General features: G+C 44.5%; 1 protein-coding gene across 12 annotated transcripts in view; it reads right to left on the reverse strand.

Annotated features, from left to right (window-relative positions):
* Positions 1-2392: 2392 nt before the first annotated feature.
* The window catches only part of SHLD1 (shieldin complex subunit 1), a 62717-nt gene continuing 44666 nt past the window's right edge, over positions 2393-20443 (reverse strand). For all 12 annotated transcript variants that reach the window (XM_085577265.1, XM_085577273.1, XM_085577272.1 and 9 more), the window contains one exon: positions 2393-8443. In XM_085577265.1, coding sequence (XP_085433391.1) covers positions 7923-8443 — 521 coding nt within the window. In that variant the 3' untranslated portion in view covers positions 2393-7922. The remainder of the gene's footprint in view (positions 8444-20443) is intronic.

Below are 20443 nucleotides of genomic sequence, written 5' to 3' on the forward strand. Positions count from 1 at the left end.
ACACTGCAGCCCATTTCATGAACAAACTCATCTCTTTCATTCAGGAGGTGCTAAGAGGATGGGTCTAGAGAAAGACAATTGCACCTAAAGGCCACCACCATCTATCCAGTTTCATTAACAGAACCAAAATCCTTTCAGAAACCTTGCCATATGCAGTGCTCATTGCAACTTAAGGGATGATGGAGCTGCACAGCTGAAACATCCTTAGCACATGGTACCAGTGCCCAGCAAACTGAGCTGCAGCTGGGACCCTGTGTGCTGCAGATGGGTGATTTCTGTAGCATGGACAAATACCTTTTTTTGATTTTCTGTATTTATACCGCACCTCACACTGTGGGGTTTTATTCATGCCAGTGCAGAAACAGCTGATGGAACTGACTTCCAGTCTTTCATTGTCAAAAGACTTTCTTCATTAAAAAATCCAAAGTATTTACAGGGTATTTTTGCTTGAGAACCTTAAAAAGTCAGTTCAACTCTTCCTGAATGGTCTTTCTTAGTCTTCTTAAAACAAAGAAAAAATGAGGGCTTACATGTCCACATTTCACAAACAAGCAAACAATTTTTCACATGTGGACATTTCACATGTCCACATTCCACAAACAATCAAATAAACAAATTTTCTTCACTTGTAACCCTCTTCTCTTCCATGTAGGGTCCTTCTAGCTCCTGTTTTTCAGTGATGTATCTATTCCACAGAAATGAGGTCAAATATTATATGGCCTAACTGAAAAGAGTTTAAAATAAGCCTACAAGGGATGTCGTAACTATTAAAGTGGTATGAAAAATACATGCACAGACCTGCTGTGGTCTTCTGGAAAAAGCCCTGTGCTACCTGATATAAATCCTCAGGGCTTCTGGATACACTCACAGGCTGCAGAACAAAACAAAAGAAACCACCAAACCCAAAATAGAGGTGGGAGAGGAAGAGCAAGTATAAACACAAACACTTATCCAGCATCCCATGTTTTCCACAGAACATTTTCCCATCTGCTGCTCACACATACCTCTCTTCCTCCCCAGTCATCCTTCTCTCAGCTTGTTAGGTCAGATGGCAGAAAACTGGATTAATGCTGCAATACAAAAATAAGTTTAAAATAATAAATAGATAAATAAATAAATAGCATACTTTGGAGCCATGGGGCAGTTTTTCCACACTGCAGTCAGCATGAAGCGCCACTTCCTAGGCCCTTCCCTAGTAGCAACCCTCTGGCATTGCTTGCTCCAGGCAGGAAATGCAAGTTAGCTCCTGCAATTCCACTGGCAAGTGCCTCCATGGGGAAGATGACACAGATGGGAACCAACAAGCACATCTCCTCCTGGAACAGAAAGTTGGAATTTGCCTATGTGGGCACCACTGGCATTTTTAGTCACAAGACTTCATTTTTTCTGTGCTGCCACTTCTCACCTGATTGTCTGTCCAAAAATGATCTGCTGGACTCCAAGTCAAAACCCGGAGTTTTGACTTGAACTGGCCGGTTCATCACTCCAGATGAATTGGGCATCAAGCCAAAATGCAGCTTTTGGATCCTGAGCAGGGGCACAAGCAGCCCTGACAGATTTCTCATGGCTTTACAAATCGGGCTGTGACTGAACCTTCTCCCAGCCTCAGCTGCCACCAATTGCCTTGCTGACAACAGAAGCGACCTCCACAGCCCCGGGCACCTCCTCCTGTACCAGGGGGCAGTAGGAGCACCCAACACCCTCCTGAGCAGACCAGGAGTCCTGGCCCATGCCCAGGAGCTGCCTCCACACCTCTCTGGGCTGGCTTTTGGAGGACTGGCATCACTGCAGGGCTGAGTTCCCAGGCAGGGGATGCCCAGAGAGCAGCTGGAGATGGCTGGAGCAGCTCTCCCCCTGCAGCTGGGCACGGCTGAGCTGCCACCCAGGTGCTGCCCCAAAGAAAACCCTCCCTCAAACAACCCCTGCCAACCCCCCTGACCTTTATTTACTCACACTGGTCAATTAACCTCCTTGGTGAACTCTGGGGCCTCTGTAGTAGAATAAAGAACAGGATAGAAATTTCTTTCAGCAAGAGAAATGTGGACATGTAAGCCCTCCTATTCTGAGTACTGCTTGTCATTAAGCAAAAAATTACTTTAACAGTTCTCTTTGCACTGCAAATAATTACATTTAGGCCATTAAATTGCCCCATTCAGTGTTTCTGCCTGCTTTTTGTCAACTGTGCATGTTCCATTTAATATTTAAAGACTGGGGCACTACTCTGGCTTATTTAGTAATTAATTTCTTTAAATATTTATAGCACTTTGACTCTCAGCAAGGGTTCTATTTGGTAAGAACAATACTGTTCTGTGGTTGATAGTGTCATGGAAATTTCATAGGCAAATTTCCATTTTGTAACATAAAAACATATAGATTTCGCCACACACTGTAATGGTTTCAGAATAAAATTTTTATTACTGAACAATGTATATACTGAAACAAAAATCCAATTATGCCCTTGCACATAATTGCAGACTGAAAACACAGTGTTGAGAGATCTATTTTATGCCAGCAGTATTCACACAGCAAAAGGAATCACCCAAGAAATTTTCCATCACCCTTTTTTTGAATCACCACTGGCACAAAGAACAAAACTCGATTGCAAAAAAAAAAGCCTAGGAAAGAGAGAGCAAAACCTACAAAATGCAGGAGAATATTTTGCTAGCATCTTTCCTCCTTAAGACTATCCTTTTCTTTTTGCATACCCTGATTTTAAGACTTTTAGGCCCTTTGTGTGAAATGCTGTGAGCTTATCAAAATACCTTAAAAGGCTTAAGCTTAAAGGCAGCCTTGGAAAATGAAAATAGCAGGAAGATGCTCCATCTGTGTAAATTTGCCTAGTAACCCTGATGGTGGGAAGGTGATCCAAACAGGAAAAGCAGGAAAAGAGACCTTGAAAGAGATTCTGCTACCCTGGATATGAGAAAGAAAAAGCCACGGTGGGTGGCTTTCCCAACACTGAGCCTGAATCTTTTTGGGGAAAAATCAGCTGCAGAAGCACCCGATGGGAATGGGAACAGGAGGAAGTGGCACAGGAATCAGTCTGGTGCTTGTCCAGCACACCACTGCATTTTCAGCCTAATTCACTGCTGCCTTTGCAAAGACTCCCCCAGCCCTCAAAATAGGAGAAGAATTTCTGCCAGAGGAATTTTTTTTCCTACTAATTCACGTGCAACCAGTCTATTCTTGACCAGCAGACAAGCAGCATGAAGGCTCCCAGAGACAGAGCCCAGCACAGCACTTGTCTGCACTCCCACTTTATCTTGTGCTGCTCAGCTGGGCCCAAGGACTGGTCAGACCCGGGAAGAGGCAAAAACAGGGATCAAAACCAAGCTGCCTCACAGAACACTTACACAGGCTGCTTCTTAAACAGGGGGGCCTGGACCACAGGTGCAAAATCTCTGTTATTGTTTGAACCTCTAATTGCAGGGTTCTGAGGGGAGTTGCTGTTAGAGATGTGGGTGTAAAGGCACAGCCCTTTCACTCTCTCTCTGAAGCTCTCAGATACTCAAAACAACCTGCTGGCAACTTGGAAAAACGAATTGGTGGAAGTCACACTGCAGATTTGTTGCAGGGCACAGCATCCCACCTCAGCACCCTTAATTGCAAAATCACCCTGCTTCTCTGCCCGGAGGTGCTGATTTTAGCAGCCATTTAGCACCATCCCTGCCTCATCTCTCACAGCAATGAGGTAACACTGGAAAGTGATAGCTGCCCCAAGGCTGACTGACATCTCCCATTACAGGAACCTACCTTCCAATGCAAGTGAAAGTTTGTTTGGCTTGTACTGAGGGTGAAATTTCCTATGACAGTTGTTCTTTATTACAAGACTTTCCCTCCCAAGTCCCAGCACCTGCAAACAAACAGGCCATTGCAAAGGCAATTTAAAAAAACGTTTGACCTTTCAGCCACAAGTTTTCTGGCTTTGGTTAGCTCCAGCTATTGCTTTAGTCACATCTTATTGCTTCATGCTCTGTGTGCTATGTGCCAGATTTTACTTTTAAGGAAGAAATGCTGGCATATGCTGTTGCCTAATTGATGTGTGTGGGAAAATAGTCATTAGGGAAAGCCTACAGAACAGGGTATTTTTAAAATGAACTTCTGTGTTGTGGGAAAACATATGCCCCACACAAAATCACCAATGCTCAGTAATGGAATAGCCACATTTATACAGGATGTACACTGCCTGTCATATAGCAGTTTTAACAAGGTATGTCCTGATATATCCAGGCATACCAAAGCACCTTAAACTCCCGGGGAAAGATCCCTGTGGTGTAACAGCCCTGGCTCCATTCACTTCACTGAGGCCAGCTGAGGGCTAGTTCAGCACCTGAGGCAGGAGCTCAGCCCTCCCTGGCTGCCCCTGGGCTGCAGGACTGGCATGAATCAGCACCTCCCACCAGCCAGCGTGTGGGAGGGAAAACAAAAACGCTGTGGGAGCCAGCAGCAGAGAGGCCATTGATAGCAAACGTCCTGGAGCAGCTCCAGCCAGGGAGTGACAACACTCAGGATTCAGCAAGGATGGCAAAGAGCTTGGTCAGGCGTTTCTGGAAGGGAGGAGAGGCAGCACTCGGGGGTGCCTGGGAGGGGCTCAGGCCTGCAGCAGCACCCTCACCCCTCTGGGACTGGGGATGCTGCTCCAGCTCGGGTGCCAAACACCCAGCCCAGCACACACACCTCTAACACACCCGGGGTGGGGTTTGGATCTGGGCTGTGCACAGGGAAACCCCTGGGCCAAAGCCAGTCCTCACCATGTCCTGGGTTCCTCCTGCTTGGCAATGGGGGAGCAATTCTGGCCTTGCTTGCCCTACATTATGGGACCGATTCCCTCTGTTTTACTTCACTTACACGGTTTGCTTGAGGATCTTGTGGGACCTGGTACTCCCAGAGCCCTGAAAGGTGCTGTAGGTTTTCAGGTGTTGTCCTAAGCCAGGCTCACAGAGCTGCTCCTTGGCTGTGGCCTTGAAGAAACAGAAGGAAGAAGAAGCCCTTGGATTTGTTCTGCAGTGTAAGCCCCAGATGCCTTTGCTAAAGCAGCCTCCACACACAGAGGGATGAAGGAGGTGACAGCAGTGGTCTCTGCCAGCAGAGGTGAGAAGCACCAGTGCTGGGGAGGCCAACAAGCTGGGGAGCTAGGGTGAGTGAAACCACAGAGGTGTCAGAACTAAGCCAAGTGCAAGCCAGGGAGAGAGGAAGGCACTTCACCTCTCAGGAATAAACTCAGTTTCCCAGATTATTGCACAGGCTGGGGGGAAATGGACAGAAGATGGGACATTTCTGTGAGGGCTTCATGCCAATCCAGGTACTCGCCATGCAAAAAAGACTCTTTTTACCTTGAGGAAGCCATGGATAGTCATATCCATGATCCACTGGAAGTGAGCAGTGAACAGAGCTGCAGCACTCCTGATTCTGAGGGGTGCAAACTTCTCAAAAGACTGCATCTTTCAGCAGCACAGAGATTACCATGTCCTCTGCAAGATGCCAGCCAAGATTTGTAGATATGAGTCATAATCCAAATTTTTCAGCTGCATCCAGTCTGTTCTGCCTACGTTAGTCTTTAAAATTGAACAGTTTCATGCTCTCCTCTGCCAGTATTTCTCTTCATGCTCTTCCAGCAGCCACCTTTTCTCTATTTTGTCATTCCAAGCTTCTTTTCTCTTACATCAAAAGCCAGTAGGGATGTCTCAAACATGAGTAGGTCCCTCCTAAAGAGCAGGAACTTCCTATTTTTCTGCAAGCTTTCTTTGTGGAAATCAAATGTCTTTGGCTTTTTTTTTTTAATTAAAATAATTATTTAAGAAGTTTAAATAGGAGACTAGATGGTTTTCAAGCTAACCCAAAGCACTGACCAAATACAGCAACAAAAGGGATTCAGATGCAGACCTCTGATTTATCTCTCTCTTCATGGGAATTTACTTCCCTTAAAATGGCAGTTAAGAGGTTTTGCACAGCAGCTAATTTAACTGTGTGGAACAACATAAACACTGGAAAAAATTAAAAACAACAATGTCTGATTCACAGTGAAGACCTTCCTTGTCCCCTGTACATCCTTAGCAGTACCTCCCTACCTCTGTCAATCCCAGTGTCCTTGTGGCTGGGACACATCCATGGGGCTGAACCCACGTAAGCTGCAGAGGGGCCAGTGGTGTTACTGTAATTACTGACACACAGAGGAGCATGGTTCCTTCTTCCAGCTGTATCTGTGGCTAAACCAGTTGTTATTACCATTCTCAATAGTTTTTACCAGCAGATGCTTTCATCTGGATTTTGACACACGAGCACCCGTGGGTTTGTTTGCTAATACAGGAATGATGCTGCATCCTCACCTCTTTTTTTCCCCCTTAGCACCATTAACTTGAGCAATGCTGGGGGAGCAGCTGAAGGTCTGCTCCAATATTCTGTGTGCCCTCCAGCACATCTACAACACCTCTGCCATAAAAGCAAGCAAGCAACACACAGAGAAGGACCACCACAAAGCCAAATGTTATTTGTTCTATGATGACTCAAGGACAGGAAGCTAAACCCAGGCAGCTCCAATATAAATCTATTTGCAAAGAGAAATTAAACCAAGTCCTAAGACTTTGGCCATAACTGGCAGCCAGCTGGGCCCCCTCCTGCTCAGACTGAAGGCAGCAGCCAAACTTCCACTGCCTTTGCCAGAAACACCTGCAGAGCACAGTGGCTGTGCCAATCTGCCAGGGGCAGCAAGGCAGGAATAGCAGCCCCTTGCAGGGACTGCAGCAGGGAATGTGACGTGGGGAACACAGCAACACAAACACCCACTCTGACATCTGCCCAGTGTGGACAGGGAGCAGATGAGAGCTTTGCAGCTGGGCTGGCAAACACTGAACATCAAATACCAAAACTGGTGTGAGCACTGTGGCTGTACTGGAGCAACCACACTGATGACCTTTGAAACCCCAACCACCCTTCCTTTCTTTTTTTCTTCCTCCTTTGCCCATCTGCTCTCATCTTAAACACATCCCTTCTTCTGGCACTCTGTGCTCCCTTGCTCACACCCACGCTGGAGAATGGCCTCCCCAGTCAGCAAACAGCATCACTACAGCAAACTGCTCCTTCTGTCCACCAGCCAGTGGGTGGAAAACATGCACAAAGACATTTATCTGCCTGGCAGAGGCAGATAACAACAGAGAAGCCACCAAGCTGGGAGGCTTCTGCAAGAGAAACCTTAAGTGTCTGTGTGTGGGCTCATTGCTCTGCTGCTGTCTGACATCAGCCTCCTTGGGCTCAGAGAGATCCATTTCATTTTAAAGGAACTTTCCCCCAGGGATCTCATTAGCAACACCATGAAAGAAAGAACTGAAGGTTGTTGGGGGGGGTAATGGTGGGGAGGTAAACAGGACAGAAGCTCTGTCAGAGAGCATACTCAGAGCTGTATTTTCTCTTTCTCATGCACACACACTCTTTTTCTGTCAGAAACACTCACCTGGCACTGCAGTCATAACTGCGGGGTTATATGTCTGTAGGTAAAAACACAGAGCTAACAGGCACCCCGTGGAGGCAAATGTGCAGAACAAAATCTTAACTTTCCCTCTGCAGGGCTGGGGCACGCCATGCCAAGGTCATCCAAACGTTCTGTTACAGCCAACAGCACTTGGACAGCAATGCCCACCCAGGGGCTGAATTCGGGCTGGACCACTGTTAACCCTGGGTAAGGATGCAAACACCAGTAACAAACACTGCATGGTCCCTCCCAATCAGTCAATACATCCCAAGCAATTACACAGATGCTCCTCATGCAGTGCTGCCCTTCAGAGAGCAAGGTGCAAGGTCTGGTGTGGGTGAACCCCTCCATGGAGCACCTGGTGCTGAGGGCGGTGCTTGGAGAACAATGTCTAAGAAAGTCACCTCTTCCTGGAGGGAAACAAAGCTTCCATGACAGAAAGAAAGCAGTGTCTTGCTCACTTCTTGTGTGACACATCAGGGTTACGTTCTGCCTGTGTTTGTTTCAAGAGGAACTGCAGGACGTCATCTGAGAGTCCAGGTGTCCTCCTCCTGTTTTCCAACAACACTTCTTCTTCAGCTGGCTTTGAAAAGCAAGCAGAAGTGGGGTAGTTTGGAAAGATCTTACATCCATCTCTGTTCAAGACCAACTGTGCCATTTGCAGGCAACGTGACACATATTTTGTTCCATCCTTTTGTTGCAGCTCTGAAATCTTCTGTGACAGACACCGTGAGGCAGCCTCGTAGGTCGGATCCTTTCTCTCTGGCTGCCTTCTGCAATACATTTTGTAGAAGCCATCCAGAGAGTCCCTGATGCTGGGATCTTCTGCACCATCACGTTCATACACCCATGAGAGCACAGCATCATTAGGTTCAGAGGGCTCACCCAGCCCTGCTTTTGGGTAGCAGCTCACGTTTGCTTCCTCAGAGCCCCCAGCAGAACAGCCTGCAGGAGCTGCAGGTGATGGATTGCTCTCTCCTGCAAGCAGGGATCAATGAAACTCATTAGTCACCAGGTCATCATCCCTGTGGCAAAGCCTTTTTCTGTCCCCCTCCCACTGCAGTCTGGCAAACAGGCTCTTTGCATGAGCAAACCAAGTGCTGCTCTGAACACAGCTGGGCTGCCACAGGGCTTTCCTGCACAGACTGGTGTAAGATGGGCTGATTTAGGGACCTCACAGCTGTCCCAGCCCTGACACTGCAGTGACTGGACCTACTTGGTGGTACAGGTCTCCTGGCTCCTCTCAGTTACACTTCCAAAGAGGTGGAAATTGGGATCTGCTGCTCCTGGAGATGACAGCTGACCCACAAGGATATCTGGTTTGCAGCTGAGATGGTTTTGCATCTGTTTCAGTTTTTTTCCCCTCATCTCAAGGTCTATTCCTTACTTTTCATAGTTTTCAATTTTACTTCAGCACAATGTGCAGTTCTGACCTTCAGCTTTCAGCCAGATTCACAGCCTCCAAACCAACACTGTTCTGGTGACCGCATGGAGTTTCAGAATGAGGACTGCAAAGGTGGACTCTGTGCTTCCCCGTGAAGTCCCCCTTTTGCAGCCCTGCTGCACTAAATGCTCACCCCACACACTGATGGAATCCCTATGGATAAAATTAATGCAAAGGCCAAGGACTTGTTCTTGTCTAGCTCTTCCCTTCCTTCCTTCCTTGCTGACCCACATCCCTGGGTAACAGGCAGGGCTGTGGTTTTCAGAGCAATCAAGGGGGATGCTCTGCACTAATTAATACAGCACAACAGGGACACTTGGCAGTGACAAGACCAGGATGATCTTCTGGGAGGAAGAGTTCCATAAGGAGACCTTGAATTGGGCTCTGGTAGTGCCTCTGACTGCAATCTCATCTTCAAGCCCACTGCAGCAGAGTGTTTGCCAAGCACCTGAGTCACCCACAAGGAAATTTCCCAGGCTCAGCCAGAGGTTGCTCAGCCCTCATCTGCAAGTTACATAAGCAGGATGCAGGCAGGCAGAAAACAGCTCGGTCTTTTCTAATGCTGTGAAATGAGAAGCAGAGTGCAGCCCTTCATTTTGGTAGGAGACCATGTTCAAAGGGAGTCTCAGTGTGGTGGCAGAAGGCTGTTTTTCTCTCCCGGTATAGAGAGCCACCCTTCCCAAGCAGAGATTCATTAATCTGTCTGAAATTAAGCTGTCTGTGCAGACACACTGTACGTCATATCTCTTTCTTCCTGTCCCTACTTCCTGTCTTTGATCTTTCTTCTCAATTGCACTTCATCTCTGATTATGCAATTTTAAATAGAACTTTCCCTCCCCTTGCAATGTGTCACTTCCAGTGCAGTACAAAGAAAAGCTTGGTGGCCTTCTTTTAACAGTGAGCTATGGCATCAGAATAGCAGATCAGAGAAGAGGTCGATTTTTCCACAGTCAGCTCTCAGCCTATGCTAAGTTAAACTGAAATCTCATGCATCTGTGATAATTCCATCAAGTGGCACTTGGACTCAGACTCCTGTGGCAATTGCAGACCCCTGGGTCGTGCTGGCTTTTTGCTACCTCCTGCTCACAGCCACACTTTGTGACAGAGCAGCAGCTGCCTCCAGCTACACATACCAAGCCTGCATGACTTGGGAAAAGAAAAATTCTGTTGGTTTCATGTTGTCAGGGTAGACTTGAGCAATGCTGTTTTGACTTTCTCCTGCCATCTAAGTTTGAGGATCAGGAAAAATTCCTTCACAGAAAGGGCTGCCAAGCACTGGAACAGGCTGCCCAGGGAAGTGGTTGAGTCACCATCTCTGGAGGTGTTTAAACAGCATGTAGATGTGGCACTTGGGGACATGGTTCAGTGGTGGACTTGGCAGTGTGAGGTTTATGGTTGGACTCAGTGATTTGAAAGGTCTTTTCCAGCTTCAGAGACTCTACTGCTTTTTATTCCACAGTCATAAAGCTGACATCCTTATGCTGAAGCACAAGCCACCAAAGGAGGGACTGGTAAGTGTCTCAGGGGTATATTCTGGGTTTGATTAGCCAGAACATATTTCAATATTATTATTGTGAGAACAGTTTTCTTTCAGTTACTGGTTCAGATTTATGCATCTCTATTTCCCAACAGTAGGCCCTATCCTCCTAGTGGATTACTTTTCCAGCAAAGCCTTCTTAAGGCAAGAGAGCCAACAGGGATGGATGCCCCAGCCCTGGGAGTGCTCACAGCCAGGCTGGGTAAGGCTTTGAGAACCTGACCTACCCATGGAGTTGGGACTACGTGGTCTTTAAGGTCCACTCCAACCCCTTAGCATTCTATGATTCTGTGACATGAAAAGCTGGATGCAGAATGCCCAGAACCAATCTAGACCTTGCAAAGTGCTGCCTTTCCTTAGCTTTCCTGACAATTTTCCAATGCATTCTCAAACTGTGTGCCAAGACTGATGTTTGAAAGTACACCCAAACCTTTTCCTGCCTAAAAGTTAGCAGTTAAGGTAGAGATCCTTCCTCGATACCCTCTAAAGAGCTGGTACTGCTGTTGAAAGGTGCAAATCTCCTGAATGATTTATAAACCACAGGGAACAAGCCCAGCAGCAGGATGCCTGCAGGGTCCAGAAAGAGCTTCTCAGCTGGAGCACACACAGAGAACACAAGCACACCTTGCAGGCCAGTAAACGTGCTGCTAAAGGCAAAGACAGTATTCAACTCATCAATCCCTTTGCCTCTCCATGCACATGCACCCCTCAGAAAATCTGGGATTCTCTCTTAACACACAGCAGGGTTGCTTCAAAGCCTAGACCTCTCTGGCCGGCTCTCAGCAGCAGGAAAAATGTAGTTTTATAAATGCCTCTGTAAAATCCTCCCATGGCAAACTTAACAACACAGCTGTCACACACCCTTGTGTTGGCTTGGCCCAACACCTACAGGGATCAAAGCAAAGATGAGCAAGGCTTAAAACTCTCACTCTTTGCCTGCAATAGAATTTCATCACCAGAGAATCTGCCTTATTATTTTTAGCTATTTTCACTCATTTATACTACCGAGTATTAAAGGGGTGGAAAGCACCAATAGAAAAGCCCCAAAAAACTGATAACAGTCATTATTAATGTATATTTCATTCTCACATGATGGATAATCATGAGTAAGAATGTACATTATTTCATCTGTTCCTCCACTCCATGCTAATTGAAGTTCAACAGTTGCAACTAATTAGTAAAAGAGCTGGGGGCAGATAAAAGGATATTCTTGTGTTTATAAACCTGCTGATGAAAATTTAAAAGCTCCATCTGGTACAAGCATATAACCCTACTGCCTGAAGCACAAAACCAAATCCTGCTTGGAACCTGGGCCACTTTCAGTGAGGCAACAATGCAGCAATATTGTTAGTTACACTTACAGAAAATGTAGCTGTTTGAATTTCTGTGTAACTGTGCTCAAGCACATTGAAGTTCTCACAGATTGCATTGTTTCTCTTATCCCACCAGCCTGTCAGGATCTACCTGGGGTGACTGCAATCATCCACAAGAAAGGGTCTGTGGTTGCCATGAAGTGCAGTAACAACAGAAAAGCAAGCACAGATGCCATCTCTGAGAGCTGCTCCAGCCCCCTCCCTGCTCTTAGGAAATCCCTCCTTACCCCTCCATCAGACATGCCCACATGGCATGGGAAAGCTCAGGAGAGGTGATACCACCTGGAACAGAGCAGAGCTCCCAGCTGACACCTGTGCCAACTCAGGGTTCAGGGATGCATCCATCTGCACAGGAGGTGACAACAGGTCCCAGCTGCAGCTCAACTCCCCACATCTGTGGAGCACTTGAGACATTTGATGCATAGAAAAGCATATTTTGTTCTTTTTTTCTTTCTACCTGGTTGTTTCCAGTGGGAGTGCATGTATCATCATGGGAGTGCAGGGAAGAAAGAAGAAGTTTCAGGAGAATTTGGCAAGAACTCTTTCTACCCCAATCTCACAAAGCACTTTAGCCTGCCAGTAATCACACACCTGAGTACTCAGAAATTGCAAATCTAGACATTTGTGGATCAAATTCTATTGCCCTTGCTTGCATTAAGAACATTTCCTCTGATGACAACAATTAAAAACCCATGTGTGAGCTGCTGATCACATTCCTTTACATGAGCTGAAATATATTGGCATTATAAGATTTTTATTACCACATTTAAATTGGAATAGCCCCAAAAAGACAAGTATCAAGAAAATAAGTATCAATCTGCTAAATACTGCACAAACACTTATTACATTGAGTAAATGCAAGATCCTAAAGCCTTTTCGTGTACAGTATGGAATAATTGTAGAGATTACAATTTCTTTGCCTTGCAGAAAACAGCTGTTGTCTTCTTGGGCAAAGGGAAAATGAAATTTCTGCTGACATTATCATTCAAAAAGACTCTTACAAGCAAAGCAGATTTGTTCCTTGTGGGTATTTAAATTGTGAACCGAAAGTGAAAATAAGAATATAATAAGCCTTGCTGCTTTGCTGTCTCCCTGGTGCCACACAAACCAGCTTTCTCCTGTTGTCATCTGCAGTAGGCTGCAGCTCACAAGATGGGATCTGTGAGACTCTGCTTTACACATGACATAACCAGCAATATTCCTCATCCCCCAGCCCACAGGGGTGGCACATGTGGCTGTGCCTGACTCTGAGTGCTGGCCAAGAGCTCTGCTAATGCCAGCTGCTCTGACAGGAGACCTGGAGAAAGTGAGGGTGGGCAGGCAGCAAAAAGGCAGGAGTTTGGGGACTGGAGTAGAAAAGGGAGACAGGGACAGAGGAATAGCACTGGGTATGGCCCCATACTGAGCCACCTTTTTTTCTTCTTTCTGCTGCACATTTGTGGTGTGAAAAGTTGGAGGGAGGGCTTCAAATTGTGTGGAATAAGACGTAAGCAGTTATTTTAGGGAAGCATAAAAACTCTCCCCTTTCAGCCTAACCCCCTTAGGAATCTGAAATTCAAGAAAAATAAAAAGACTGGCAAATAGTAAAGTGCTCTTGAAATGCAATATGCAGGCCCAGTGCATTCTCCTAGACACTCTTCCAAATGTCACACTGGTATTAAACCCTGCCCTGCTCCCAGAGCTCACCTCCGATGCCGAGCTTTTAATCCAGCTGGGAAACTCAGCTCAATGAAAGCTTTCACTGCTCAAACACACTGCATTTAATAAAGCACAGGGAAAGTCAGCTACAATATGAACTACAAATTAACACTCCTTATCTGCCGAAGGCCAAGAGATAAACACCACTGCCACCTCCCAAATCTGTTCCTAAGCAACCAGCCCCACAGGCCAGGGCAATAGGTACGGGCAGGAGCAGATCATAAACACCATCACTTGCAGCTGTGCCCCAAGAGCCTGAGGAGGATGGCACATCCTCAGCCAGGCCCCAGAGCAATGGGCTTTGGAGGCAACTGTGTGTGAGCAGCTGCTCCGAGTGCAGCAGCACACAGGGGCTTCTGCCACTGCAAAGATCATGGGTGTCTTTGAAGGGATGGGCAGCAACATAACCCTGGGGTGCCTGAGATTTTATTTTCTCAGAGAAGCTCCTGCCCTTGCAGCTCATCATCATTCTAAAAAATACAAACAGCAAATTTAAGAACTCTTCAAATAGATATACCTAGAGTGGTTTAATTCACATGATTCCTGAGCCAGTAAAAAGCCCTAAAGTATCCTATTTGTCTCAAACACTGCTTAAGATCTAAGGTTAAAGATTCTATTATTTAGGGTAAACCTTCTTTGAAACATAAATAATAATTATAAAAAATTTACATAGCTGAAAGCATGAAGTGTCAATGGATGTTATTATCCAGCAGATGAGGGCATCAAGGGGCTTTATTAAACTGCAGTTTGCTGCTTCCCTGTTACATACCAAGTCTTGGGGACTCAGCCTGACTCACCATGTCTGTGTAACACCAAAGGCACCCATTTCCCAGAGGGAACTCTGATAAGGCTTCTTGAGCTAATTGCTCAGCTTCCAATCAGGCATGAGGAGAGCTCAGGGAAGTGACTGTAAGAACAGCAGCGTGCAAGCTCCCATGCAGACACTGCTGTTGTCCAGCAGCAGTCTAACCCTGACCCTCTCCTTACCCAAACATCTCAGTGGGCTCTCCAGACAGGATCCAACCAAGCAGCCCCAGCTGAGCCTCTGCCTTCTCTGCTGGTGAAAATCACAGCTGTCCACCCATGGCAAGCCCTTTATCACCACAACCACTGCACTGCTCTGCCCACAGGGAAGACTCACCTTTTGAATCAGATTTGACTTCTGTCTTCCTGCCAGCAGGAGGATTTTTGAGTAAAATGATAGAATTTTCCTTCTTTTGGTACGGGTTTTTTAATACATGGAAGGCTCTAATTTAGCCCCAGATCGTATTTGTCTTTAAGCTCATCCTATTTCAGAATAAAAATCTGATGCTTGAAGCAGGTGAGAAACAATCCTGCCTAGCCGATTTTCACTGTGAGATTTGTAAAAATTTTATGGAGGAAATATGTGTTCTGTGGTGACTGAATAAGCTTTCTCACTTTAGTTACATTGCACAGATGAAGCAAAGGATAGTAATTTCTGTTTGTATTTTTTCCAGCCTAGAAATTGTCAATTCCAGTCTTGTCTTTTTTCCCCCAGCTGATTCAGTAGAGTTAGCTCTTTCTGAACTGTTAGCTTTCTGACCCAAGAAGCATTTCCTAAGGAACTCTATTTTACTAAGAGCAATGAAACTCCAGAATTCAGAGAAGGATTTTCTATGCCCACCTCTTCAGCCAAGAACTGAGAAAGACCCTTGGGACGCTGAGTCATTCAGGGATACCTCTCCTAGAGAGGAAGAGGGTCTGCAGACAATGTTCTTCAAGGTTCTAAGGCAAAAGACAAGCAGGGAGAAATCCTCCCTGTTTCTGGCAAGGCTCACAAAGGAAAGATACTGAACGTGTAGACATTTTGTTGATGTGGTCATTCAGAACTGATGAAGTTGTGAGCTGAAACTAAAAGTGGATTTGAAAATCTATCTGGATGAGAATTAGTGATCATAGACAAGACTAGCAAAAAAAAAAAAAAAAAAAAAAAAAGATTTGGGAGAGTTATTAAATCCCATTTTTCCAGGCTTTAACAAACCCTTTCACAGAGGCAAGAATGCAGCCCAACAGGCAGGACACTGAATGCTGTAAACACCATTTTGAGGACGGGGCTGACACAGAAAGAGGAAAACTGCTACTTATTCTGAAATATTCAGTAATGGCCACTAGCAGTGACAGGAAACAACCCTAGATTACAAGGATTATTGAGGAAGTATCCCTCTATTTGCAATTTGAAAAGAAAACCCAGAGCAATATCCTTTCTTTATCTATGAAATACTTTGTCTCTCATTCAGTTACACATTTGCAGCAATCAAGAGGACCAATAATCTTCAGCTAATGCCTTTGGCAAGAATAAGCAGACAGCTCTCACTGGAGATAAAACTGCTGAAGTCCCACCATCAGTTTACAAAAATTCCGTCTTCTGCATCTCCTTGGAGAGTGATCTTTATGACAGTTTGCCTGGAAAAACAGGAAATGATGCTGTTCGTACAGCTAAAATACAAGGGGATGAGCCTACCATGACAGTGTTCTTTAATAAGAAGAACAGACTAGAAGACTGACATATGATATAAAATTTAGCAAAATATTTGCTTTGTTCACAGATTGTGTGAACTTGGAAAAGGAGATGGGGTGAGGGGTTGTTTGGTGTACTCTGCCTTCCCTTGCTGTTACAGCATCTGAAAGTCCAACTGATTAATCTCAACTCCCACAAACCCACGCAGGGGTTACACTGAGGAGATTCACAGGCATTTCAGCCCTGCTTCCAGCCAGCTCTGCACATCTGTGGACACCAGTGACTTGAGAATCACATGCAGAAATGCAGTTCTTGACCAAGAAAATACTGCAAAGCAAGGCATTTACCTGGAGACCTGAATCCTGATGTGGAGTTGATGTCTGGATATCACAGTTGATCTATTGTAGAACAGCTGCTGTGGGGAAGGGAAAATGCTCCAAAAATGAAAAGAGGTAGAAAAATGAGTCAAATAAGGCAGAGGAAGGTGAAACTCAGTTAAATAAAACTTCCTCTCAACTTTTTAACACTCCTACTTACAGACTTGTATGTCTCCTAGGTGCATTTGTGTGAATTTGTTCAACTTTGTACCAACTTACAATTAGGTTCAGATCTCAGACTGGTGCATTGATTTTCAGGAGTGCTGCATACACAGATGCTCTTATTCAATTTAAAAGAAGCCATAGATATTTTATGCCATCTAATGCCATCTAAGCTTTAACTCTACTAATTCTTCAAGAGTAGATCACTTCTACACCAGAAGAACAAGAGGGTACCTTGCAGTTCCCAGATTTCAAGATTCTGATCTTTCATTTTTGTCTAAGGCCAGAAGCACAAGTGTGGAAATACTGCAAGAAATGCTTACAGGGGGACTGATTCCCTCTAGATGGGAGCGAAACAGCTGAATGTGTGCAGTCTGTACCTCTTCAGATCAAAGGTCTTTACCTCCAGTCAGGATTGATCTTTCACAAAGAACAACAGAGGAACATTTGCAGAGATGGTTTCCTGAATTCACTTGCAATAAGATGGCTTTGAAATCATGCTTCTTGTTTGTATAATGCTCCTGAAAATATGCTGCACATCAGACAAACACAGAAAGGCTTGCTCTTCTTTTAGAAGCAGGAATAGAAAAATAAAAACAACAAAGAATTGTCTCAAAAAGCACAAGCAAATAGCAGGTACAAAGGTAAATACAACTAGTGATATTCTGGTGAAAATCTGGAGGCAGAATGAGGCATTTTCCCTGCAGGCCTGATGTGGCTGTGAGCACTGAACAGGCTGTGCAGAGATGTGCCAGCCTCCAGTGCCCTGACACAGAAAAGAGCAGACCCACATCCTCTCCAGCCATGGGGGCTGTGAGATCACACAGCTTGGGGCTTTCTTCTTCTGCACTGCCAGTGGGAGCTTGTGCACCAGACATGGATTAAAAATGAAAAAAACAGACTCAAATGTAAGAATGGAAGCAAGATACCAATCTCCACCTATCAGCTTTCCCCAGGCTAATAAATTAAATAGCCTGACACTGAAAAAATCAGTGTCAGACACATCAAAGAGTCATCAAGGAAATTTTCAAGAGACAGAAAACACAATCTGTACAGACTACAATGAAAAGCAAACAAGATATACAAGTTTAATAACCTGGGAGACATTTTCTCATCACTAGTCTGTGACATTTTGGCTTGCTACTTTAAAGGTATATATTGAATAAATATTTGAGCCATCTAGTTTTGCTGCAGTATTACTAAAGATCAAGTAATGAACAGAAATTGGACTACAGCAATAGGCACATTTATAGACCATTCACAAAAGCTGAAGGCTTGAGGACCACAAGGGCTTTTGTTTAATTATCTACATGCTGTTTTGGGAATCACAGAAAATCTCTTCCATCAGAACTAGCTTGAGACAAAATTGGGCTTTGAACAGAATTATTTTGTCGTTTAATGAACCAGCTTTCTGCAGGAATTGCTCTGTGGCTAATAAACCAAGCACCTGAAAACTGAAATTGGAAATGGTTATAACTTAAGAATGCTATTGGGAGTGACTCCTCAGGCCCCAGGGCTGCACACACACATAGCCAGCTTTCTCTAGGTGGTGCTTCTCAATGGACTGGGAAAACCTCAAGTACAGAGCAGAAGGGAGGAGGTCCTTGACAAGGAGTGTGACTTTAAAAGCTCTAAAGAAGAAAAAACACTGAGCAAGCAAGTCTCCATCCCCATCTTCTCACTCTGTCCTCTCAGCCAGTCACGAGGAAGGCTTGGCAATGCAGGCATTTCCCAGCTCAGCCCTCAAAGGGCAAACAGCAAAAGGTTCCAGTCACTCCAGACTTGTTTACACCCTTTTACCTGGCTCTGCAGCCCATTAGTCCTGCTTTTTATGAGAACTTCTTAGCCAGGAGCAGATCTGGGTGCACCCAAAACTCGCAGTTCTGCCCCAAATCAAACATTTCACCCAAATTAATTGCAGATACAACTCTGGGTAAACTATGAAGGTAAGTGAGAGCTGAAATGCTGTTTACAAAGCAAACAAAATAAAACAAAACTGATGCTGTCCATCCCATATTAGTATCACACAGCACCAGGATGGCTCTCCTAGGAGGCTGCACACACGGCTGTGTGTGAAGCACTTGCTCAGAGCTTTTTAGCAGCTCCTTCAACTACTGACGAACTGTGGTTAGTGATAGTTACTGCAACCTAATACTTGTGAACAGAAAAACTAATTAATTCCTGCAAAATAAGGTGAAGAAAAGGATAGATAAACCAGAGCAAGTTAAGGCAACTCCACTGATCCTTAACTGAATGAAACATTTTTGAATGAATGAACCTTACACCCTAAGAGTGTCTAACTGAAAATACCCACTTCATTCCAAAATAATCACACAGGTAGCAAGGCAGGGAAAGAGAGAAAACTTTAAAAAACTTAACCCATCTGGTATTTGCAGGTATAAATGTTTTGATAATCTACAAATAGTAAAGAACCACTCTATTTTTCAAGGCAATGTGGGAGTCTTTGTATGACTTTTAGAGAGCAGGAAGAGGAATAATGCTCGTGTTGGTTTGGAATTTGTTCTCTGAGTAGGGGCTAGAGAGACTACAGAAGCAGATATGAGGCAACTACAGCAAGTTCAGAATTTGCAGTTTGCTGATCAGACTCCCAAAACTGCACAGCTGTTTAAAAAAAAAAAAAGTGAAGCAACCAATGTAATTGGGGCATTTAGCAATTCCCATTGCTCATCTGTCATCCACATGAGAACACAGGTGAAACCACATTTAAAATGTCAGTGAATTAATGATACTGATTAGCACTCCTGGTAAACATTAATACAAACATAATTAATAGTATTAACCATATTAATATGGCCATTTACCTATTGAAATGAAACAGCAAATATTTAACATAATGAATGCATGAAAATGTACATTTTTATTCAATTATAAAATTGTTTAAGTATGATGTGTGTGTGATATAAAACAGATCTTTAACAGTGAAGGTAGATTCCATTTTTCAAATCAAAAGGAAAGTTTACCACTGGGCAATTCCTGTATCTAAGCTGGAGATACTCCTGACAGCTGTGTTCCAGGACAAGCTCAAGTCTCCTGGTTCTTATGTGACACCTGTTGGTGGGTGGGATTTGACAGCCCACATAATTTAGCAGATCACACCTTTTTTGGGGCGATTTTCTTTTAACTTCTTTTAAATACCAAGAAGTTCATGATCAGCTCAAGAATTTTATTTTAAAAGGCCTAAAGGGTACGTAATTCAAACAGATTGGATTCTGTGATTGTAGCAAATACATCTGCTTTGTTTCTAAATAAAATGGAATTCTGAAAAAAAGGCTTCAGTGAACCTTTTCAGCTCAAGTTTTGGGATTTGTCTTCAAAGGCTATTTAAAAGAGTTTTTTTAGATCACATGTTGGCAATGTGAGGACGTGACTAGTTAATTTGTGTTCCATTACCTTGACAACCTGCTGCCTTAATCTCTTTCATTTCCTCACAAGCCATCTGAAAGCCTCTCAACCTTTGCAAGAGGACACTTCTGCACAGAATATAGACACCTGAGCCTCTTAAAGAAGGTGTAGCTGCACATAAAAGAGCTTGCCAGAAAATCTTCATATTCAAAAGTGATTTGGACCTGAACATTATTGAATTACAAAAAAGGTGTCTATGTGCATTTCCCATTAATTAAACTAAGTCAAGAACAGCTGTCAGAAAATAAAATTAACATTCAGGAGATCCCTCAGCCTTGAAGTTTTAAAACCTCTAGGTTTAGAGCACAGGATTTTATTTCCTCCACTCTACAAACAAATCCACTTCCTAATTCCACATTCTTCCACTTCCCCTTGGCCACGTTCACTGCTGCAGTTTAGTCGTGACTCTTATGACAATGGAAAATATATCTGATGCTTCCTTGAACTGCAAAAATGTATAATGCATTAAGGGCACACACACAAAA

The sequence above is a fragment of the Lonchura striata genome, chromosome 3, assembly GCF_050655825.1.
Source record: "Lonchura striata isolate lonStrDom1 chromosome 3, ASM5065582v1, whole genome shotgun sequence".
Classification (NCBI taxonomy): Eukaryota; Metazoa; Chordata; class Aves; order Passeriformes; family Estrildidae; genus Lonchura; species Lonchura striata.